This window comes from Cryptomeria japonica, chromosome 4 (assembly GCF_030272615.1).
Source record: "Cryptomeria japonica chromosome 4, Sugi_1.0, whole genome shotgun sequence".
NCBI classification, from domain to species: Eukaryota; Viridiplantae; Streptophyta; class Pinopsida; order Cupressales; family Cupressaceae; genus Cryptomeria; species Cryptomeria japonica.
In genome coordinates, this window is record NC_081408.1 from 548,720,284 (window position 1) to 548,745,533 (window position 25,250).

The 25,250-nt window shown below is 36.6% G+C and overlaps 1 protein-coding gene across 1 annotated transcript; it reads left to right on the plus strand.

The window, feature by feature from the left end:
• Nucleotides 1–1,313: 1,313 nt before the first annotated feature.
• Nucleotides 1,314–17,144, plus strand: LOC131034986 (peptidyl-prolyl cis-trans isomerase-like). The gene is made up of 5 exons (XM_057966608.1): nucleotides 1,314–1,626; nucleotides 2,437–2,780; nucleotides 16,143–16,418; nucleotides 16,732–16,903; nucleotides 17,089–17,144. The coding sequence occupies exons 1-5, from the start codon at nucleotides 1,314–1,316 to the stop codon at nucleotides 17,142–17,144; spliced, it is 1,161 nt and encodes a 386-aa protein (XP_057822591.1).
• Nucleotides 17,145–25,250: the final 8,106 nt, after the last annotated feature.

Below are 25,250 nucleotides of genomic sequence, written 5' to 3' on the forward strand. Positions count from 1 at the left end.
TAGCATCGAAGAAGAAGAGGTATTTATCAGTGAATCTTATCCTTTCTTCAAAGTTTTACATATTGTAGTATGGATACTTCACATCTAGTTGATGTGACTGAGAGGATAGGACCTAAATACAAATGACATCCATATAAGTCAAAGGAAACTAACCCTATCGGTGCCCTATCCAGTGTACCAAATGATGTTTTGCATGTAGAGGATGTAAGATCCTTTTATCACTACAAACTTGAAGACTTGGGAGTTGCAGTTATTTATGAACAATACAGATCCTTTTGTAATGAATCGGGAAGATTGAAAGAATAGTACGGAAGTGTAGCTGATAAAGGTTTTCATCATGAGATTAATTTTATTGATGATTTTGATGATGAGTTGGTGAGATTTGTTTTGTTCCATATTCATGATGAGTTCATGTGGTTGGATAGACCTCACAAAACCACTAAGGAAGCAATCCATGTTGTAACTGACTTCTGCTCAATCGGTGAAGTGCCATTGCCTAGGTCTATACCTAAGAATGTGTTGAGAAGTTAACTGGATATAGATGGGATAAAAGAGCCATGATCGTCAATGACATTAATGGTCCTACCATTAAATTTGCATCTATGGTGATTGGCTATAGAATTTTCTATTCAAGCAAAATGAACAGTATACCAGTAGCAACAATTCACATTGCATACTAGATGATTAAGGAAAATGTGGACTATGACTTGACTGAAGCTCTAAGGAGTCAATTAGTGGCAAATTTGGAAGAAGTCAAGAAGGACAAGAAGATTAGATTCAAGTTTGGACATCTTATCATGGGCTTATTCTTTTATTTCCAAAAAATTTTCCCAGATATTGGTGATGTACAATGGATAACAGGGACACCTACCCTATTGGAGATGAAGAACAACATTAGGATGTTGAAAAACAAGATCGATAATATTTATGGGGATATTTTAATAAATTTTAGAAGTAAATGCATGCTAGGGAACTCATATTGGCAGAGGTAGTCAATTGGTATGAGGATTCTATTTTTTTTATGGTTGACACAAATACATGCTTGATGCAAGTTGTTATTCCCAGGACCACATGGGTAATTCCCATGGGTTATGAAGTAGATAAAGATCTACTTGTTTCTTATGCTGATCATTTGTTAGCTGAACTGGTCATTACCACCACTGAGAGGTTTGGAACCTACAAGGAGAAACTACTAAAAGTGCACTCTGAACTATAGAAACTGGTGATTGCAAAGAAAGTAAGAAAAGAGGTACATGTCTTTGTTGAGCAAGCTTGATACACAAAATAACAGATAGTTGCAACAAGAGCCAAATATGAGGCAAGTTGGAACTTCCAGTGTACCAACCAGTACCCCCACCAGTAAGACTAGAGTAGCCAACACAACTAAGAAGAAGAAAGAAGAAGAAACTAAGGTGAAGCCTACTGAATCCCAAAGAGGGAAACCCTCTAAAATACAATTCCGAAGGAAAGGTAAAACTATTGAGCCTCATGTTGTGCCTACCCAAATTGGTAGAAGAAAGAAGGAGAAAGCTCACAAACTGGTGATAGATATTGAGGAAACAAAATCAGAAGAAGATAAGAGAGCATTAAGGGCAAGTGCTAAGAAGCAGAAGACTACTCAAAAAGGTAAAGCAACTACCAGAATATTAACACTTGAAGATTCTTTCACTAGAATTATTAGAATTATTAAGGAGTATGGTATTTACAAAGGTTTAAACATATTGTTTACTCATTTGTCTAAAAGTCAATGAAGGGAGATTGAAGATGCAGTCATCTTCAGTATGAACAAGTTTAGTAGAGACCTCATTAAATTACAAGTGAAAATTCCAGATTCCTTATATAATTTGATTGATGCTAGGTGGCAAGGGGCAATTAGCCTTGATAAAGAATTTATTGATTATACACTTAAACAATTGCAACCAGAAGCAACTGACAAGGAAATCAAATAGATAAAGGTTAATACAAAAGCTTTGTTCTAATCAAAGAATATATTAACAATAATTCTTGTTGGAGAGATTGAATCAATTCAAAAGGAGATTGAGATTTTGGTGAAAAAGGCTTTAGGTCTCATTCCCAATGAAGAAGAGGAGAAAGATGAAGTAATTGAGGATATTACTCTTGATAAGCCAAATTCAGAAGAACTTCCTAAAGGTGTATAGATCATAGAGTTTGAACCAGACAACAAATATATACAAGATGATCCTATTCATACTAAACTGGTAGATATAATAGATAATGATACTAGTGATGTTGATAATGTTGCTAATACTGCTGACAATGTAGATGTTTTTGAATTTAATGTACAGATGTTTGATACTTAGCAGGAATAGGTTGAGAACAAAGGAGAAGAGAAAGAAGCAAACAAAAGCTCAACTGAGCAACCGGTGAATGCATAGTCAACAGAAACTCAAACTGCTCCAGTCAATGTAAGTGTAGAAGCAAATGTAAATGTTGCTATTAAGGATAATCAAAAGGATTTAGTTGATGAGGAAGATGAAGCACTAGTAAAAGAACATACTGTTGAAAATCTGCAACCGGTCATAGATACTACTGAGGAAGAGGAGACAGAAAAAGATGAGGCAGAGAAGAAAACAGAGAAGGTGGAAGAGGAGAGGACAATGGAGGAAATAAAAACATCTCCTGAGATACCTTCTGAATCCAAACTGAAGAAAACAATAGTTGATGATGATTATGACTCTATGAGAATAAAAGGTCCTATTAATATAAACAATTTGAGTTATTTAGAGTTAATGGAGATTGCTACTGCAATGCAATCTTGGGCACAAAAGAAAAGATTGAAGGAACAACAAAGAGAAGAAGAGACTATAAGGACTGTTGTTGAGATTTTATCAAGTCTCCTACCAGAGACTGATATGGAACATTTAGCTACCCCTATTACCAAACTTAGACAGATAGTTGTTGATGCCAGTGAACAACTAAAATCACTTGAAGAGGCAGCTCCTTCTTTAGCAGAAAAATATTACAAGAAGAGAAGGAGAGAGCAATTGATTTCAGAAAGTGACAAAGGTAAGGTTTCTTTAACAGTGAAGAAAGATCTTTTAAAAACCAGATTAGAAACTGGAGGTAAAATTTTGGCCACTATATCGAAAGTATCATTATTCTGTTCCAAATTAAAGAAAGAGAGAGAAGATGCAAAGAAGGAACTAGAAAGGATAAGTGAAGCATACATATCGGTACAGGACTCCACTTTGGCTTTTCTTAAATTAGTTGATGCCTTACAACACATATTAGAAATTTATGATTTTAAAGAGGTGAAGCAGATAAGATCCTTGAAGGAGCTGAAGAATCAGTTATTTCCAAAAGTTGAAATCTTATAGAGAGCATACAGGTAGACCGAAGCAATTTTGGCAACACCAGAGATGAGTACAGTTTATGCTATGTAGGAGTTTGCAGCTCAGATCTTGACACATGCTGAGATAACTGAGACACTGTTAGAAACTTGGGACAATGATCTAAACCAGTTAAAGTTTCATTTCAATTATGTTTTCTTAAGAATTGCATTGTAAAGACCTTAAAATTTTTATCTCTATAAATACATGTAGTTTTTTATGACAAATTTTGATGTAATGTATTTATTTTACTTCTTTATTTGGCATTGTTGTCAAAGGGAGAGTAGAAATAGTTAAGAGTCTAGAAATTTTTTTGTATTGTTGGCATTGTGTTTTCATTGATGTCAACCGGTATAGGATGGCAATCGGTATGGGAGATGTATGTGTAGTTCTCTCATGGATGCATACCGGATGTGATATCTTTGATGTCACTTAGTTTCTCAGTTCACTGTAAGGGAGAGAATGTCTTTCAGTACAATGACCATTGGAGTAACCGGTACACAAGTTAGTGTTTGACATATGTAAAAGATATGGACAAGAGACTGGTATGATATAACAACTGGTAAATGATAACATCTATGAGTGAGAAAGATGTTGTGCTCTTAATTATGATGAAGAGGTGGAGTGTTATCTAAATCACATCAACACAGGAGGATAAGGATCTATAGGTCACCAATACACTGTGTGAATGCAGAACAATAGGACTCCCACTGGATAGAGATACAGTCACCATGTGAAGAGATGATTGATAGTGAGTATGCCCAATCACATCACATGTGCCTATTTGAAGATATGTTGCACAAATAGGGAAGCCACATGAGTGCATTGTAGGATGTAGATGATATGGATTCATTGCCACCGGTAAGTGGATCTTATCTCCTATTATGCATAGTGTGCATCATAGTTCTATGAGATAAGGTAGGTTTGAAGGGTCGCACCAGATTTATAGGTGAATCACAAAGAGCCTCAAGTGCATTAAATTAGAGTTATGCACTGGACCGACAAAGAAGGCATGATGATTTTTTAGGATAGATGAAGAGTGATGTGTTTGTCACTTTGATAAATCAGTTGAGATATTGTCCAGACTGATGATGAAGAATGAAATATTGCGCAACTACAGACAGAGAGTGCAACTGACATTGAAATGCCTCAGATGGAATCAATTGAAGGATGTTGACATGGTGTCATCAAGGTTTTTACTGGTAATTATGTCCACTATTAAAGCAACAAGGTGCAGGATGTAGAAGACTCCCATCTGATGAAGATGTGCATAAGGAAGGTTAGCAAGAGTGCTGACCAGTTGAGTATTCTATCGACAGAGAAGCATAGTGTAAGTTTGAACTGGTAACGGTTTGTACTGGTAAAAGGGTTTGCTGGATGATCAACTATGAACCGACCCAATGTCAGTAAGTTGAATGCTGAGTTTGATGTTGAGATGTGCAATACGCAGGTGCCAAGTGGCAAGAAGGCAAAATTTGGTGAAGGTGTTTATATCATCGAGGCATGGTAGGTGTTTTTACAATTGAGTAATTAATATGGAGCCTGTGATTTGCGGATCAGATCAGAGGTTGCGACTTGATGAAGGATGGACATTAGAGGAAGATCAAACATTTGTTGGCGTAGTGATCAAAGCATGAAATCAGATTGCGGGATGAACTCGAACAAGAAACAACAAGATCATAAATGTGTCAACTGGTTTCAATGCCAAAAATCAGGGTTAGGTTTTCTATTCTTAGCAAATATACTTTGGAAAAATGGAAAACATGTGATGACTTATCCCTCCAAAGCAGGTGTGCGATCCAAGGTAGATCAAATTAGATTAGATGTATATTTGGTCAGTAGAAGAAAACCCTAACCACCCAAAATGACAAGTCAGACTCTGATAAGGGAGGATAAGGCATTACCAATGTCTTTAGGATGTTTTATATAGGTTTTCAATCATGCATTATATGTTAGTAATAATGAACCCCATCTTGTGAGCCAAACTCCTATTTTGGCATTTCAATGAGCCAATTAGGACTTTTGGAAAATAGGGGATAAAATGTGTTGGTTTTAAGTGTTTTAAGATGTTTTAGGAGGGGTTGAACTTGACCCAAGGTATTAGGAGGTGAAAGATGACATTTTGACAACTTTTGCAAAAGTTGTCAAAAGTTGTCATGAGCAACTTTTATGCACTTTTTGCATTTTATAATTTGGAACTCCTCCAACGGCTCTAACCTCTTGATTTTAGGTTGAGAGAAGTTTAGGAATGTTTTATACACCTCATGGATTCAATTTCCAAGAGGTGATTGTATGGAGAAGAGTTTTGATGAAAACAAACTAATAGAATTCTGATATTTTCCTGCAATTCTGGAGTTTTGGTCTGTGGTACGGTTTTGTACGGATTGGGATCCATTCCCAATGATGTGAATTGATTTGAGAGGAGATTTAAATCTGTTTTATTTTTTATTTTAAGTCTTGATTGTGTGTGTTGCTCCTAATATTCAAGTTTTGTTGTAGGTACCCGAAAAACCAGGGTTTACCTTGGGTTTTTCCTCCTTCATGGCCATATCTTGCACTTTACCAATCTAACGCTCATGGGATTTGGTGAAAGGAAATTATGGTCAATTTATTTTTATATTTCCAAGAGTGTTTTATAGGAGGAGCAAGGGAGAGAAGTGTTTGGAGCGATCCTAGGTAGACATCTCTATGTGGCTACCTAGACCTTGACCAAACAAAAATACCTTGTATGCAAATGACAATGCTTCCAGGCATGTAACCATGTAATCCCTATTGATTTATGTTTCCCAACATTCCCATGGTATTTTAATCCACCGGTTCATTCATCTGAGCATAGTTGCTTCACAAAAGAGGCCTAATTAGCCCTTTTAGGACAGTCAACTTCCTACCGGCAAAGACCTTTATTTTCTAGACCTTGACCCTTCCTTTTGAGGACTTGTATAACTTCCAAAAGGGTGTTTGAATCCATAATTTTTTGTCCAGGGTGTTTGGTAAAATTTGAACTTAAGGTCCCTTTTCCCACTAAATAGGGCTACAAGCAACTAGGTCTAATTGGGTGAGTTTCTTAAGGAATGAGCATGTATTCTTGCAACCGGTGCTTTTTCTAACCTTACGGAGTCTTGTATGACCCAAAAATGGTGTGAAAATGATTTGTAACCCTTGGAGGTATCATGGAGTGTGTTGTAGCAAGATACCCTCGATTGAGTAAGCAAGAGTCTTGGAGATGGTGAGAAGATTGTACTAAAGTTGTAGAGCCTTGCCTTGATAGGATCCCATCCATGTGCTAGGGGGTCAGTGTCATGCATTTTGAGGTGTTTGGCAAGTAAGAAGGAGGGCTTTGCATCAATGTGGTATCAGAGCTAGTAATGGATTTGGTAAGGAGATAGAAAATTGAGAGATGTCAGAGGGACAAGAAGAAGAAGTCCCTAGAGGACCAATCACCAACATGTAATTGGCAAAGATTGTAAGAGAGCAGGCCACTACCTTCAAGGCAATGCAGAGGGAGCTAAAGAGGTTGAGAGAAAGAGTAGATGGGAAGGAAGATGGAGGCACTGGTAGTTGTGATGAAGGGGATGATGATGAGATCCCTATGCTGGAGGAAGAGGCAATTTCTCCTGACTAGAGGCACTTCCTTAATGCCCTCAAATCCATGGAGAGGAGAACCATGGAGCAGAAGATTGATTTGCCAACTTTCACTGGGAAGATGGAACCAGATGTTGTGATGGATTGGATAGACTCCCTATCTAGTTTCTTTGAGTGTGAAGACATTCCAGGACACCAGAAGGTGAAGATTGCTAAGTCCAAGTTGAAGGGAGCAGCCCTAACTTGGTGGAAATTTGTCCAAGAGGAAAGAGTTAAGGACAATAGGCCCAAAATTGTTTCTTGGAAGAGGATGGTTGCCTTAATTAAGGAGGCCTATGTACCCAAAGACTATGAAATACAACTCCATAAGAGGAGACAAAATCTCAAGCAGAAAGAGATGGATGTGAACTCATATATAGAGGAGTTCCAAAGGATATGCATGAAGTCTAAAAAAAAAGAGGAAGAGAGTGAAAAAGTTGCCCAGTACCTGAATGGATTAAGGTACAACATTCAAGAAGAATTGAACCTTCTTAGCCCATATAGCATTGGTAGATGCCATCCAATTTCTATCAAGGTGGAAGAGAAGATCAAAAGGACACAAGAGCAGAATAATAAAGGAACAGGAAGGCAACAGAGGGTTGGAAGAAATTTTTTCAGAAGCAAAGGAAATGGCTTTGGAAATCAAATTGAAATGAGTCAAGAAGGCACTGAAGGAGAGGGCAGTTCCAATAACAATGGAGGATACAATCAGACAGGTAACTTTAGAGGAAGAAGACCACCATTTAGATGGAGATCTCAAGGTAGAGGTCTAATCAGATGTTATAACTGCAATCAAGAAGGACACATGGCTAATAGATGCGCGAAGAAACCTACTAGTTCCATAGGAGAAAGAAGAAGTAACTTGATTTTAGAGGTCAACTGCCAAAGTGTGGCAAGTACAAATACATACCAAAGTGTCAATACCCCTGACAGTTATGGATACCCTGAAAGAGGTGAAGCCTTGATGATCAGAAGAGCAATAACCACTATGAAGATGTCTGATAGAGAACCCCCACAGAGGAAATCTCTATTCAAGACCACTTACAAAGCAGGTGGAAAGGTCTGCAAGGTCCTAATAGATTTTGGTTCAACTGAGAAATTTGTGTCTCTAGAGATGGTGGAGAAACTGAAGTTGAGGAGATTACCTCACCCTTGCCCCTACAAGGTCTCATGGCTCACACAAGGACAAGAAGTTGTTGTGGAAGAGCGGGCTTGGGTGGAATTTCAGATTGGAACCTATAGAGATAGGTTGATGTTTGACATTGCAAAGATGGATGCTTGCCATCTCCTATTTGGGAGGCCATGACATTTTGATTTGAAGGCACAACATGATGGTGCTAGGAATATATATTCCATTACCAAGGATGGTAAGGTGATTGAGTTTCTACCTTTAACGGAGGGTGAGGAGGAGACCAAACAAAAGGAAGCCAAGGTGTTGATATTAGGAGGGAAGAAGTTCATAATGAACATGGCAAATGAAGGCATGGTTTGTTATGCCCTTATCCTTATTCCAACAGTAACAAAGGTGGAGAGGTCTGAGGATAAGAAAGAGGATAGATTGAGGTTGATTGACCTTGTAGTGCAGCAGCTACTAGACAAATACAAGGGTGTCATCTCTGATGGCATGCCAAGGTCACTACCTCCCATGAGGGACATAAACCATTGTATAGACCTTATACCTGGATCCACCTTGCCTAATAAAGCAACATACAACCTCACACCAGATCATAATGTTGAGATGGAAAAACATGTTGAAGAATTGTTGGAATCTAGATTGATTGGAAAAATTTTGAGCCCATGTGCAGTCCCTATAGTCTTGGCACCCAAAAAAGAAGGCAATTGGAGGCTTTGCACCGATTCAAGAGATATCAACAAGATTACTAATAGGTATAGGTTTCCCATGCCTAGGATTGAGGATTTGTTAGATTGTTTGGGGGGTGCTAGATATTTTACAAAAAATGATTTAAAGAGTGGCTATCATCAGATTAGGATTAGGCCGAGAGATGAATGGAAGACTGCCTTTAAAACAAATGAGGGGTTATATGAGTGGAAATTCATGCCCTTTGGCTTATCCAATGCACCTAGTACCTTTATGAGGTTAATGAATTAAGACTTGAGGGATTTCATAGGGAAATTTGTTATAGTCTACCTAGATGACATTCTAGTTTTGAGTCAAACCAAAGGAGAGCATCTAAAGCATGTAGACCTGGTCCTAAGGAGATTGTATGAAGAATAATTAATGATCAACTTGGAAAAGTGTTTCTTTATGCAGGAAGAGATCATTTACTTCGGATTTGTGATCTCATATGGTGAATTGAAAATGAATCAAGAAAAGGTGAGTTTCATATTGTCTTGGCCTACACCTAGGACAATGAATGATGTTAGGAGTTTCCATGGCTTAGCTACCTTCTATAGGAATTTTATAAGAGGCTTTAGTCATATTTGTGCCCATATTCTTGATACAATAAAGGGAGGACAAAAGTGTAAGTTTAGTTGGACAGAAGAAGCTGATAACTCTTTTGAAACATTGAAAAGAAAAGTTGTAGAACAACCGGTCCTTGCCCTACCTGACTTCAACAAGATATTTCAAGTGGAATGTGATGCTAGTCATATGGCCATTGGAGTAGTGCTTGGACAAGAAGGAAGACCTATTGCTTTCTTGAGTGAGAAGTTGAATGAGGCAAAGAGGAGATATTCATCTTATAACCTAGAGATGTATGCTCTAGTCCAATCCTTGAAAAAATGGAGACGCTACTTGCTACCAAAAGAATTCATAGTTTTCATAGACAATCAAGCCCTTAGCTTCATAACCAGTCAAGAAAAGTTGAATCACTAACACATGAAATGGGTAGAGACCCTACAAGCTTTCACTTTCATTCTTAAGCACAAGAAAGGAATCAAGAATAAGGTGGTAGATGCTTTGAGAAGAAGAGTCCTAACTGCAAATCAAATTTAGTTGGAGAGTGTTGGAATAAACTCTTTGAAAACCATGTATGAGGATGATGAATATTTTGGAGAGGCCTACAAGGTATGTACTTCATTTGATGAATGGTTTCATGTTGAGTATTTTGAATTTTTTATTCAAAATGGATTGTTGTTTAAGGGTGCACAACTATGCATACCCAAATGATCTATGAGACTGAATATCATTAAGGAAAAACATTGTGGAGCAATGGCAGGACATTTTGGTCTTGACAAGACATTAGATTTGGTGAAAAGATGCTATTTTTTCCACAAACTACAGATAGATGTTAGGAGATTTGTGGAGACATGTGTAGTCTACCAAAAAGCAAAAGGAAAGTCCACCAATGCAAGCTTATACTAGCCTTTACCCATACCTTCAAGACCATGGGAAAGCATAAGTATGGATTTTGTTTTAGGATTGCCTAGGACAAGGAAAGGATATTATAGTGTTTTTGTAGTGGTGGATAGGTTCAGTAAGATGGCACATTTCTTGCCATGCAAAACAACGTGTGATACTTCTTATGTAGTAGACTTTTTCTTTAAGGAGATTGTCTGGATACATGGCTTGCCTTTGACCATAGTCTTTGATAGGGATGTAAAATCTATTGGTCACTTTTGGAGGACCCTTTCAAAGAAGCTTGTTACAAATTTATCCTTCTCCTCAGCCTACCATTCCCAAACAGATGGTCAAATTGAACTTGTAAATAGATCACTAGGGAATCTCTTAAGGTGTTTGACTAGACAGCATGGAGAAAGGTGGGATAGTATATTGTCTCAGGAAGAATTCTCCTATAATGATATAGTGAATAGGAGTACTAGTAAGTCACCTTTCCAGATTGTATATGGAATCCACCCAAGGGGTGTGTTGGAGTTGAGAGAGATACCTCAAGGAGAACCCATTAGTTCAGATGGAGAAACCTTTGCTGCTGCCATACAAGAGATCCATGACCAAGTGAAGACCCATCTTCAACAATTTGCAGAGAGATATAAAGCTCATGCTAACAAAAAGAAGAGAGATGTTCAGTTTGATGTAGGAGACTTGGTGTGGGTTGACTTCAAGAAGGAAAGACTTCCAAAAGGAAGATACACAAAGTTGATGCAAAGAAAGATTGAACCCTGCCAAATCTTGAAGAAATGTGGTTCAAATGCCTATGAACTTCAACTACCATCTGATCTTGGTTTTTCACCTATTTTTAATGTTTGTGACTTAACTCTTTATAAGTGTAGTGTTGATGTAGGCGAAGACATAATTCAGGACATTGTTGATGATGTCATTCCTAGACATGAACCACCAAAGTTGCATAAGGTTATAGATACTAAGGTTGCCAAGCGAACCAGGAGTAAATTTTATATGGAGTATTTGGTGGCTTGGAAAGGACAACTTGATACTGAAGCAGTCTGGATGATAGAGCAACAGATCAAAGATCATGGTGTAGACCTGCAGACTCTCATCTCGAGGGGACTTGAGATTTCTTCTTCCGGGGAGTATGGTGCAGTAGAACCTCATCAAACCCTTCAAGATGACAAGTCAGACTCTAATAATGGAGGATAAGGCATTAAAAATTTCTTAAGGATGTTTTATATAGGTTTCCAATCATGCATTATATGTTTGTAATAATGAACACCATCTTGTGAGCCAAACTCCTATTTTGGCATTTCTATGAGCCAATTAAGAATTTTGGACAATAGCAAATCAAATGTGTTGGTTTTAAGTGTTTTAAGATGTTTTAGGAGGTTTTGAACTTGAACCAAGGCATTAGGAGGTGAAAGATGACATTTTGACAACTTTTGCAAAAGTTGTCAAAAGTTGTCATGAGCAACTTTTATGCACTTTTTGCATTTTGTAATTTGAAACTCCTCCAATGGCTCTAACCTCTTTATTTTTGGTTGAGAGTAGTTGAGGAATGGTTTATACACCTCGTGGATCCAATTTCCAAGAGGTGATTGTACGGAGAAGAGTTTTGATGAAAACAAACTAATAGAATTCTGAGTTTTTCTTGCAATTCTAGAGTTTTGGTCCGTGGTACGATTTTGTATAGATTGGGATCCATTCCCAATTATGTGAATTGATTTGAGGGGATAGTTAAATCTATTTTAGTTTTGATTTGAATTCTTGATTGTGTGTGTTGCTTCTGATATTCAAGTTTTGCTGTAGGTACCCGGAAAACCAGGGTTTACCTTGGGTTTTTCCTCCTTCATGGCCATATCTTGCACTTTACCAATTTGAGGCTCATGGGATTTGGTGAAAGGAAAGTATGGTCAATTTATTTTAGATTTAGGAGAGTGTTTTGTAGGAGGAGCAAGGGAGAGAAGTGTTTGGAGCGACCCTAGGTAGACATCTATATGTGGCTACCTAGACCTTGACCAAACAAAATACCTTGTATGCAAATGGTGATGCTTCCAGGCGTGTAACCCTGGAATCCCTATTGATTTATGTTTCCAAACATTCCCATGGGATTTTAATCCATTGGTTCATTCATCTGAGCATAGTTACTTCAAAAAAGAGGTCTAATTAGCCCTTTTAGGACAGTCAACTTCCTACCGGCAAAGACCTTTATTTTCTAGACCTTGACCCTTACTTTTGGGGACTTGTGTAAATTACAAAAGGGTGTTTGAATCCATAATTTTTTTGCCAAGATGTTTGGGAATGAGCATGTATTCATGCAACTAGTGCTTTGTCTGACCTTAGGGTGTCATGTATGACCCAAAACCAGTGTGAAAATTATTTGTAACCCCTCGAGGTATCATGGGGTGTTTTGTAGCAAGATACCCTCAATTTAGTAAGCAAGAGTCTTGGAGATGGTGAGAAGATTGTACTAAAGTTGTAGAGCCTTGCCTTGATAGGATCCCATCAATGTGCTATGGGGTCAGTGTCATACATTTTGAGGTGCTTGGTAGGTAACAAGGAGGGATCTGCATCACTGAGGCTTGGAACCCTACTGGTAAGAAAGCTTACAAACCTGTTTGCTTTAACTATCATAAACCAGGACATACTGCTAATGTTTGTAGAACCAAATCTAATGCTAATATTGGTTATAGACCTAATACTAGATATGTGCCTAGGAGATTTGAAGGTTATTGTTATATATGCAACATGTATGCGCATAGATCAGTTGAATACAGATATGGAGCAAAATATCTAGCACCTCACGTGAACCCAAGACCTATTGGTGATTGGAGAAGGAATTTCACTAACCAGAGGAACACAAATTGGAAAAGACCCTATGTTAACCTGTCTAGTCCTTATGAGATGGAAAATAGAGTCAATGTGACTTGTTCAATCTATAAGAAATTTGGACATGTGGCAATGAACTACAAAAGAAGAATAGGTAGAGGTCACTCAGGACCTTGGAGAGAATCTAGAATGACATGTTATCATTTCAACAAACTAGGACACATTGCCAAGTTTTACAAAACACAAAAGAACCAACTAGTGAATCATCCTGTAGACTAGAAAGGAAAGTAGAAGGTTGATATTGAAGAAACTAGAGCTGAGATGAATAAGACCTAGAAGAAGAAGAGTGATAACAAACCATCTGAGGAATCAGATTCTTCACCTAATGTGGAGAATTGATCTCCACCAAACTAAGTTGTTTCTACAACTTGGGGTGAGCTTATTGTCAAATCTTGAGTTGAACCCTGGATGATGTATTGTAAGTTAAATCTACATATTCTGATGCACTTTGATGTTTTGATGTGTTTTTGGATCATAACTTGTAAAGATCATTGAGTTTTTGCTACTGGTAATACACTTTAGAGTTTGCTAAGGCATTTTCAGGTTTTCTTGCTAAATGCATTTATTGTAGTAGTTAGAATGTAAATAAATCCAACTTTTTGAATTTCATTTGTCACTTTGCATCTTGAGAAATTTTGGTGAAGTGAGCAGAGTAGAGATAAGTTTGTGCTAGCAACATTCAGACCATTTACCAGCAATCTAAGGTGATGGAAGTAAAGTTTGATTTGGTGATCGAGTACTGAAATTTTTCACCATTGAAAACCCTAGCATTGAAGAAGAAGAGGTATTTATCAATGAACCTTATCTTTGCTTCAAATTTTTGCATATTGTAGTATGGATACTCCGCATCTAGTTGATTTGACTGAGAGGGTAGGACCTGAATACAAATGACATCCATACAAGTCAGAGGAAACTAACCCTGTCGGTGCCCTATTCGGTGTACCAGATGGTGTTTTGCATGTAGAGGATGTAGGATCATTTTATCACTACAAAATTTGAAGACTTGGGAGTTGTAGTTATTTATGAATAATATAGATCTTTATGTAATGAATCAAGAAGATTGAAAGAATAGTTCAGAAGCATAGCCGATAAATGAAGCAATCCTTTTTTCACTAAGGAAGCAATCCATATTGTAACCAACTTCTACTCAATTAGTGAAGTACCATTGCCTAGGTCTATACGTAAGAATTATGTTGAGAATTTAACTAGATCTAGATGGGATAAAAGAGCCATGACCTTGAATGACATTAATGATCCTGCCATTAAATTTGCATCTATGGTGATTGGCTGTAGAATTTTCTATTCAAGCAGAATAAACAGTATACCGGTAGCAACAATTCACACTGCATACTAGATGATTAAGGAAAATGTGGACTATGACTTGACTAAAGCTCTAAGGAGTCAATTAGTGGCAAATTTGGAAGAAGTCAAGAAGGACAAGAAGATTAGATTCAAGTTTGGACAGCTTATCATTGGCTTATTCTTTTATATCCAAAACTTTTTCCTTGATTTTGGTGATGTACAATGGATAACCGGGACACCTACCCTATTGCAGATGAAGAACAATATTAGGATGCTAAAAAACAAGATCGATGATATTTATGGGGATATTTTAATAAATTTTAGAAGTAAATGCATTCTAGGGAATGCATATTGGTAGAGGTAGTCAGTCGGTATGAGGATTCTATTTTTTTTATGGTTGACATAGATACATGCTTGATGCAAGTTGTTATTCCCAGGACCACAATGGTAATTCCCATGGATTATGAAGTAGATAAAGATCTACTTCTTTCTTATGTTGATCATTTGTTAGCTCAACCAGTCGTTACCACCGCTAAGAGGTTTTGAATCTGCAAGGAGAAATTACTAAAAGTGCACTCCGAATTATGGAAACTGGTGATTGCAAAGAAAGTAAGAAAAGATGTACATGCCTTTGCTAAGAAGGATGGATTCACAAAGGAACGGATAGCTTCAACAAGTGCCAAATATGAGGGAAATTGGAACTTCTAGTGTACCAACTGGTACCCCCACCGGTAAGACCAGAGTAGCCAATGCACTTGAGAAGAAGAAAGCAAAGGAAACTAAGGTGAAGCCTACTGAATCCCAAAGAGGGAAATCCTCTAAAATACAATTCCAAAGGAAAGGTAAAACTGTTGAACCTCATGTTGTGCCTACCCAAACCAGAAAAAGAAAGAAGGAGAAAGCTCACAAACTAGTGATAGATATTGAGGAAACAAAATCAGAAGAAGAGAAGAGAGCATTAAGGGTAAGTGCTAAGAAGTAGAAGACTACTCAAAAAGCTAACACAGCTACCAAAATATTGACACTTGAAGATTCTTTCACTAGAATGATTACAATTATTAAGGAGTATGGTACTTACAAAGGTTTAAATATATTGTTTACTCATTTGTCTGAAAGTCAATGAAGGGAGATTGAAGATGTAGTCATCTTCAGTATGAACAAGTTTAGTAGAGCCCTCATTGAATTACAAGGGCACATTCCATATTTCTTATATAATTTTATTGATGCTAGGTGGCAAGGGGCAATTAGCCTTGATAAAGAATTTATTGATTATACACTTAAAAACTTGCAACCAGAAGCAACTGAAGAGGAAGTTGAATAGATAAAGGTTAATACAAAATCTTTGTTCTGTTCAAAGAATATATTAAAAATTCTTCTTGGAGAGACCAAATCAACTCAAAAGGAGATTGAGATTTTGGTGAAAAAGGCTTTAGGTCTCATTCCCAATTAAGAAGAGGAGAAAGATGAAGTAATTGAGGATATTACTCCCGATAAGCCAAATTCAGAAGAACTTCCTAAAGGTGTAAAGATCATACAGTTTGAACCGGACAACAAATATATGGAAGATGATCCTATTGATACTAAACCGGTAGATATAATAGATAATGATATTGATGATGTAGATAATGTTGCTAATACTGCTGACAATGTAGATGTTTGATACTCAGTAGGAACAGGTTGAGAATAAAGGAGAAGAGAAAGAAGCAAACAAAAGCTCAACTGAGCAACCGGTGAATACACAGTCAACAGAAACTCAGACTACTCCAGACAATATAAGTGTAGATGCAAATGTAAATGTTGCTACTAAGGATAATCAAAAGGATTTAGTTGATAAGGAAGAGGAAGCATTGGTGAAAGAACATACTGTTGAAAATTTGCAACTGGACACAGATACCACTGAGGAAGAGGAGACAAGAAAAGATGAGGCAAAGAAGAAAACAGAGAAGGTGGAAGAGGAGAGGAGAATGGAGGAAATAAAAAACATCTCCTGAGATACCTTCTGAATCTAAACTGAAGAAAACAATAGTTGATGATGATGATGACTATGTGAGCATAAAAGGTTCTATTAATATGGAAAATTTGAGGTCTTTAGAGTTAATCGAGATTGCTACTGCAATGCAATCCCGGGCACAAAAGAAAATATTGAAGGAATAACAAAGAGAAGAAGAGACTATAAGGACTATTGTTGATATTTTTTCAAGTCTCCTATCGGAGACTGATACGGAACATTTAGCTACCCCTATTGCCAAACTTGGACAGTTACTTGTTGATGCCAATGAACAACTAAAATCACTTGAAGAGGTAGCTCATGCTTTAGTAGAAAAAGATTACAAGAAGAGAAGGGGAGAGCAATTGATTTCAGAAAGTGACAAAGGTAAGGTTCCTTTAACAATAAAGAAAGATCTTTTGAAAACCAGATTAGACACTGGAGGTAATATTTTGGCCACTATATCGAAAGTATCATTATTCTGTTCCAAATTAAACAAAGAGAGAAGATGCAGAGAGGAACTAGAAAGGATAAGTGAAGCATACATACTGGTATAGGACTCCACTTTGGATTTTGGTAAATCAGTTGATGCCTTACAACACATATTAGAAATTTATGATTTTAAACAGGTGAAGCAGATAAGATCCCTGAGGGAGCTAAAGAAACAGTTAATTCGGAAAGTTGAAATCTTAGAGAGAGCATATAGGGAGACCAAAGCAATTTTCGCTACCCCATAGATCAGTACATTTGATGCTATGGAGGATTTTGTTGCTCAGATCTTGACACATGTTGAGATTACTGAGACATTGTTAGAAACTTGGGACAATGATCTAATATAGTTGAAGTTTCATTTCAATGATGTTTTCTTAAGAATTGCATTGTAAAGACATTAAAACTTTTATCTCTATAAATACATGTAGTTTTTTATGACAAATTTTGATGTAATGTATGTATTTTACTTCTTTATTTGGCATTGTTGTCAAAGGGGGAGTAGAAATAGTTAAGAGTCTAGTAAAAAATTTGTATTGTTGGCATTGTGTTGTCATTGATGTCAACTGGTATAGGATGGAAATTAGTATGGGAGATGTATGTGCAGCTCTCTCATGGATGCATACCGAATGTGATATCTTTGATGTCACTTAGTGTTTCAGTTCACCATAAGGGAGAGAATGTCTTTCAGTACTATGACCATTTGAGTAACTAGTACACAAGTTAGTTTTTGACATGTGTAAAAGATATTGACAAGAGATTGGTATAAAATAACAACTAGTAAATGATAACATCTATGAGTGAGAAAGATGTTGTTCTCTTAATTATGATGAAGAGGTGGAGTGTTATCTAAATCACATCAACAAAGGAGGATAATGATGTACAGGTCACCAATACATTGTGTGGATGCAGAAGAACAAGACTCCCACTGGATAGAGATGCAGTCACCATGTGAAGAGATGATTGATAGTGAGTGTGCCCAATCAGATCACATGTGCCTATTTGAAGATATGTTGCACAAATAGGGAATCCACATGAGTGCATTGCACGATGTAGATGACAAGGATCCACTGCCACTGGTAAGTGAAGCTTATCTCCTATTATGCATAGTGTGCATCATAGTTCTATGAGATAAGGAAGAAGAGGTAAAGGTAGGTTTGAGGGGTCACACCAAATTTACTAGTGAATCACAAAGAGCCTCAAGTGCATGAAATCAGAGTAATCCACTAGACCAACAGAGAAGGCATGATGATTTTTCAGGATAGATGAAGAGTGATGTGTTTGTCACTTTGATAAACTAGTCAAGATATTATCCAGAATGATGATGAAGAAGGAAATACTATGCAACTACAGACAGAGAGTGTAACCAACATGAAAATGCCTCAGATGGAATCAGTTGAAGGATGTTGACATGGTTTTATCAACGTGTTTACTGGTAATTGTGTCCACTGGTAATGCAACAAGGTGTAGGATGTAGAAGACTCCCATCTAATGAAGATGTGCATAAGGAAGGTTAGCAAGTGTGTTGATCGGTTGAGTATTCTACCAACAAAGAAGCATAGTGTAAGGTTGAACCAGTAAGGGTTTGTATTGATAAGAGGGTTTGTTGGATGAACAACTTTGAACCAACCTAATATTAGTAAGTTGAATGCTGAGTTGGATGTTGAGATGTGCAATACAGAGGTGCCAAGTGGCAAGAAGGCAGAAGTCGGTGAAGTTTTTTATATCGTCAAGGCATGGTAGGTGTTTTTATAATTGAGCAACTAATATGGAGCCTATGATTTGTGGATCAGATCAGAGGTTTGTGATTTGATTAAGGATGGATGAAAAAGGAAAATTAGATGGCTGTTGGCATCGTGATCAAAGCATGAAATCAAATTGTAGGATGAACTCGAACAAGAAACAACAAGATCATAAATGTGTCAACTAGTTTCAAGGCCGAAAATTAGGGTTAGGTTTTCTATTCTTAGAAAACATAATTTGGACAAATGGAAAATGTGTGATGACTTATCCCTCCAAAGAAGGTGTGTGATCCAAGGCAGATTAGATCAGATTGGATGCATATTTTGTCAGTAGAAGAAAACCCTAACTGCCCAAAAGTTGAATTAGCTTTTGGTGGGTTAAAAATTTGATAAATATGCAAGCCAAAATCGATGGAGGCAGCCGCCGAATGAGAGAGTGTTGCTACTGCAGAAGAGAGATTTGAAGAAGAGTTACAAAATCCATTTTTAACAATAAGATAACTTTGGCATCAAAATATGATGTAGGAGTTGTGAGGCTGAATTGGAGCAGTCGACTCTAGAGAATTTCTCACTAAGGTTTTTCCCATCTTGGGTTTTCCTCGTATATGATGGTGTTACTGTTGGCATTTCAATAAGGATATTGAGAAGGTTGTTGATGATTATGGATATAACTGATTAAGGATGTTTACTATCTTAATATTATTATTTTGTCACTGATGTCAAGAAATTGATTTTCTAGTTCAGTATGATGTTGCCATATCTTGAGAAGTATGATTTGATGAGTATAAAGATGTCGGTAAAAGACACAGAAAGAATATGATGAATAAGGTATTCAATGGGCAACTATTACCAAGTTAGACAATGATGAGATCATGATGTTTAGATTGTTTTAACATCATACATATGTTGTAAATTGTAAGGTTAATACTATACTATGTTACCGAGCAAAGAACCTAGTCGGTAAACCCTAAGGAACCTAGTCGGTAAACCCTAAGGTTATCACTATCGGTTAATGAAGGCAGAATGCCTATCGAGTAAAGTTTAGTATTTACCGAGTTGTAACCGAGCTATAACAGAATACATTAAATGGTTACATACATTATTTAATGAAGGAAGCTGATGAGCTAGAACTAATTAAATGATTGGTATGCTGTGAATGAAGTTTGTTAATGAATCTATGGCAAAGGAAAATCGGCAGGAAGATCTACAGCTTAGATTGAACCGCAATACCCTAGCACAAGTTCCAAGAAATATATGCAAGTTCCAAGGCGGGGTAAAATGTTTTCAAATCGAAGGATACATTGAACCTAGACAAAGTTTGAAGATCTGATGGCTATGATTGATCATGGGAAATGTGATCAAGGAGATTAAGCAGTTGGCTAATTGTTTAGAAATAGGGAACTGTTGATAAACAATGTATGTGGGCAAGTGTATGCACAAGGCTGCTACATAGTGATTACCGAGCACAGAAGCTTGAAGACCTGTTTTGAATAACAGAGTATAGAAGCCCAACAGATGGACAAGATTAGTTCTATGTCTAGATTGTATTGAGCAAATAAGAATATGCTTTAGCATTTTAGATGTGAAGTTGCAAATAGATTTTTATTACTGTTATTTTGTGAAAGTGATAGAAAATCTCTTAACCGAGTTGACTTAATAGTCTTATTTGTAAAACCCTCTAGCAAAATGACATTCTAATTGAGTGTTTGAAATCCTTTAACAAGGTCACTTCTAACAAGGTGAAGATCCTAATAGATCTGAGGGAAGTCCCTTAACCAAGTCACATCTAGCAATGTGTTTGTAATCTTTAACAGGATTTTCTTTTGACCGAGCATACTCTAGAAGAGTATATTTCTTAGTGGGTCCGAAATCCCACAGTGGTTTTTCCCTATTTGGGTTTCCACATTAAATCTGGTGTTATGAGTGTGATGATGTTTATATGCTTTTGAGTTTGCATGTTTAGCAGTTTTAGTTATATTACTGAAGTATATGTTATCGAGATTGAATCTGATGTTTTTATGGAAGATTAAGTTTGTATGATTCACCCCCCCCTCTCATCTTATTAGCTTGGCATTTGTACTTATCTTTAAGTATCAAAATTATCAATTGCTGTCAGAGCTTTGGACTCTAGAAGAAAATTTTAAAGGTACTTGAGGAAAAGATCCAAAGATGTATAAGAGGGATGCACCGAAGCTGAACAAGTCAAGTTTCTCTACATAGCAGAAAAGGATGAAGCTGCACCTATAAGGAGTTGGAGAATATGCTATATATTATCTGGAGAATGATTTCATCACACCGAGCACCTATCCATTGAATATGGAAGAAATAAAGGCAAAGCAAGAACATATCCAAGCAATGATTGAAATAACATCTGTATTGACCAACTCAGAGTTTAATGATCTAGAAGGCTGCAATGATGTAAAGGCAATGTCGGACAAGCTCATATCTGTATATGGTGGTGATGAACATGTTCAAAGAGAAAAAGTAGACAGTCTAAGAGGAAAACTTGAATCTATGAGGATGAATGAAAGTGAGAACATAACCCAGTATAGTACAAGACTAAAGGAGATTGTCAATCAAGTCAAAGGAGTAGGTGGAACTATTGAAGAAAAGGATATAACAAGTAAGTTGTTAAGAACCCTTCTACCAACTTATGCAATCTGAGTCTCTGCAATCAATGAATTGAGGTATGTACCTAATATGCCAGTTTCTTTAGATGCTACTATTGGTAAGCTACATGCATTTGAGTTAAGTAACTTTGATAATAGTGGATCTTTGGTAAATAAAGTTGAATTTGCATTTAGTTCTTTTCATATTGGTGAATCTGATGATTACAATGATAGAATGAGTAAGTACACTAAAGGGGATCACAGTGGAGCAAGTGAAAGATTTCATAAGAACATGGAAGAAGTACACAAATTGTATGAGGAAATCAAAAAGCAGGAAGAGTTTGAAGCACTATTAGCCAGAAGGTTATCGAGAGGCAAAGGTAAGTATAAAGGAAAACTACCTTTGAAATGTTTCAATTGTGATAAGATAGGACATATGGCTTCTAACTGTCTTGACAAAGACTCTACTAAAAAGAGAGATTACCGAGATGACAGACAGAAAGATAATCATTACAGAGGACACCGAGACTTCAGAAGAAGAGATAGAAAGACATGCTTAATAGCCGATGAGGAATCCAACATGATAAATTAGATGAAAATGATACAGAGGAAGTAGTTTATGTGGCTATCAAAGATGGATCAGATGAAGAAAGGTATGAAGAAAAAGCCCTTATATCTCAAATAAATACTAATGATTCTTGGATCATAGATAGTGGATGCTCACATCATATGACAAGTGATAAACACAAGTTTGTTATGTTAGAAGACTATGATGGAGGCTATGTAAGATTTGGTAATGATGCACCATGTCCAGTAAGAGGTAAAGGATCCATAACACTTGTTGATAATGCAAGATACAATGATGTTTATTGGGTTGAAGGTTTGAAATAAAATTTGTTGAGTGTAGCACAGCTAAACAATACAGGATACTGAATAGAATTTCAGAAAGGAATTGTCAAAGTTCATGACAAGCATGGAAAGTTAGCTACTACCAAGACACAAACAAAAGGTAATACATTTCACCTTGACTCAACTCGGAATAAATGTGTGTATGCAAAGATAGATGATACCTGGTTATGGCATAAAAGGTTTTGTCATGTAAATTTTGATAATCTGATCAAAATAAGCAAGAAGCACCGAGTAAGAGGTCTACCGAGTCTTGAAAAACCTGAGAATGCTATGTGTTGAGGATGCCAGATGGGTAAAATGACAAGATCATGCTTTACAAGTAAGTCTTACACTTCTAAGGGAATTTTAGATCTTGTGCACACTGATCTTTGTGGTCCTATGAAAGTTCAAAGTTATTATGGTGATAAATATTTCATATTATTTGTGGATGATTACTCAAGGATGATATCAGTAATGTTTTTAAAAGAAAAATCAGAAGCTTTTCAAATGTTTAAATGGTACAAGGCAAGAGTTGAAAATGAAACAGGAAGACAACTGAAATGTCTTAGATCAGATAGAGGAGGAGAGTTCACATCTGATGAGTTCAACTTATTCTGCAATGATCATGGTATAAAAAGACAAGTCTTTGCATTGAGAACTCCACAACAAAATGGAATTGCTGAGAGAAGAAATAGATCTATTGTGGATTGTGCCAGAACCCTGATGATTGAAAAGAAAGTGCCACAAACATTTTGGAGAGAAGTAATAAGCACTACAATTTACACCCTAAATCGAGTACAACTAAAGAAAGGTACTTTGAAGACACCTTATGAAATCTGGTTTGATAAGAAACCTAATGTGAGTTATTTTAAAATCTTTGGAAGTAGATGCTATGTACACAAAGATGATAGAAATGGCAAGTTTGATTAGAAAAGTGAAGAAGGAACATTTCTAGGTTATTCTTCTAGAAGCAAAGCATTTAAATGTCTGATCAAATCATGTAACAAAATAGTAGAAAGTGCAAATGTGAAAATTGATGAATTTGCAGAAAGAAATGATGAAGGAAACTCCAAAGAACCAGAAGATTATGATAAATTTGTCTATGTTCAACCGACAAGTTTTACCGAGAAAACTATTGAAGGAAATGAAGAGAATATCCAATTACCGAGTGATGAATAAGATCATATACAGCCTACCGAGCCTGTATTAGCCAAGTATGTCAGAAGACATCATGCACCAAGTCAGATTATAGGAAATAAGCCTGATCCAGTGATGACAAGGAACAAACTGAGATAGAACTCATGTTTGATATCTGAATTTGGACCGAGAATAGTGAAAGAGGCACTTAGCAGTGAAGATTGGATAAATGCTATGATAGAAGAGATTGATCAAATCAAGAAAAATGACACATGGACACTAGTCCCAAGACCAAAGGACAAAAATGTAATTGGTACAAAGTGGATTTTCAGAAACAAGTTGATTGAAAAAGGAGAGCTCATTCGAAATAAAGAAAGACTAGTTTGCAAAGGTTATGCCCAAGAAGAAGGAATTGATTATGGTGAAACTTTTACACCTGTGGCAAGACTTGAAGGCATAAGAACATTGTTGGCATATGCTGCTTACAAGAATTTCAAGGTATATCAAATGGATGTGAAATCTACATTTCTGAATGGAATATTAGAAGAAGTTTTTATTGAACAACCTGAAGGATTTGCTGAAGACAATAATAAAGATCAGGTATGTAAATTGAACAAAGAATTATATGGTCTAAAACAAGCACCTAGAGCATGGTATGAAAGATTGCACTCTTATTTAATCAAGATTGGTTTTATAATAACAAGTGAAAACAACAATATTTACATGAAGAATGATGAAAGGGGAATACTGATCTCAGCTATATTTGTTGATGATATTATATTTTGTAGAAATGACTCTTTATGCAAGAACTTTGGAAATGAAATGAGCAAAGAATTTGAGATGTCATTAATTGGTAAGATAAAGTATTTTATAGGTTTACAGATACTGCAACTGAAAGATGAAATTTTCATTACTCAATCCAAGTACATAAAGGAAATCTTGAAGAAATTTGGAATGGAAGATTCGAAACCAGTAAGTACTCCTATGACTACCAACTGTAAATTATCAAAGAATGATGAATCTACATCTGTTGATGAGACACTTTACCGATCCATGATTGGAAATCTACAATATGTTGTTCACAGTAGGCCAGACATAGCACATGCAGTAGGTATACTTGCAAGATTCTCTACAGATCCTAAGGAAACACACATGACAGCAATCAAGAGAATTTTCAGATACTTGAAAGGCACCGAGGATTATGGCTTAGTATATCAGAAAGGAAATGATTTTGATTTAAAAGTGTATACTGATGCAGATTGGGTAGGCAACATTGATGACAGAAAAAGCACAAGTGGAGGAGCTTTCTTTTTAGGAGAAAGACTAGTGAGTTGGCTTAGCAAGAAACAAGGATGTGTTTCACAATCAATAGCAAAAGCTGAATATGTTGCTGTAGCATTGAATTGTACCAACATAGCATGGATCAAACAACTATTGGAAGGTATAAATGAGAAAGTTACTAAACTAGTAACTATATTCTGTGACAATACTAGTGCCATTAACATTTCAAAGAATCCTGTTATGCACTCTAAGACAAAGCACATCTCTATCAAATATCATTATCTTAGAGAAGAAGCTCAAGAGAAGAAAGTGGTGTTGGAGTATGTTAGCACAAAGGAACAAATAGCAGATATCTTCACCAAGCCACTGCCAAGGGACACTTTTGAGTATCTCAGAAGTAAGTTAGTGGTCCTACCCCTATCTTCTACTCACTGACCGAGTTTGGTGAAAGCATCAATTCAATGACTCTACCGAATATCTTTTTAGGAGTTGATGCTGATTTACACACTTTAGGATGTTTTCTAAAGGTGTGCAGGAAACAATGCAGAAAATAATACAGGAAATAGGAATTGAAGACATAAATGCTCTGACCGAGACTAAGTTGATACATAACAGCAGGAAATCACTTCATACAGGAAGAAATTA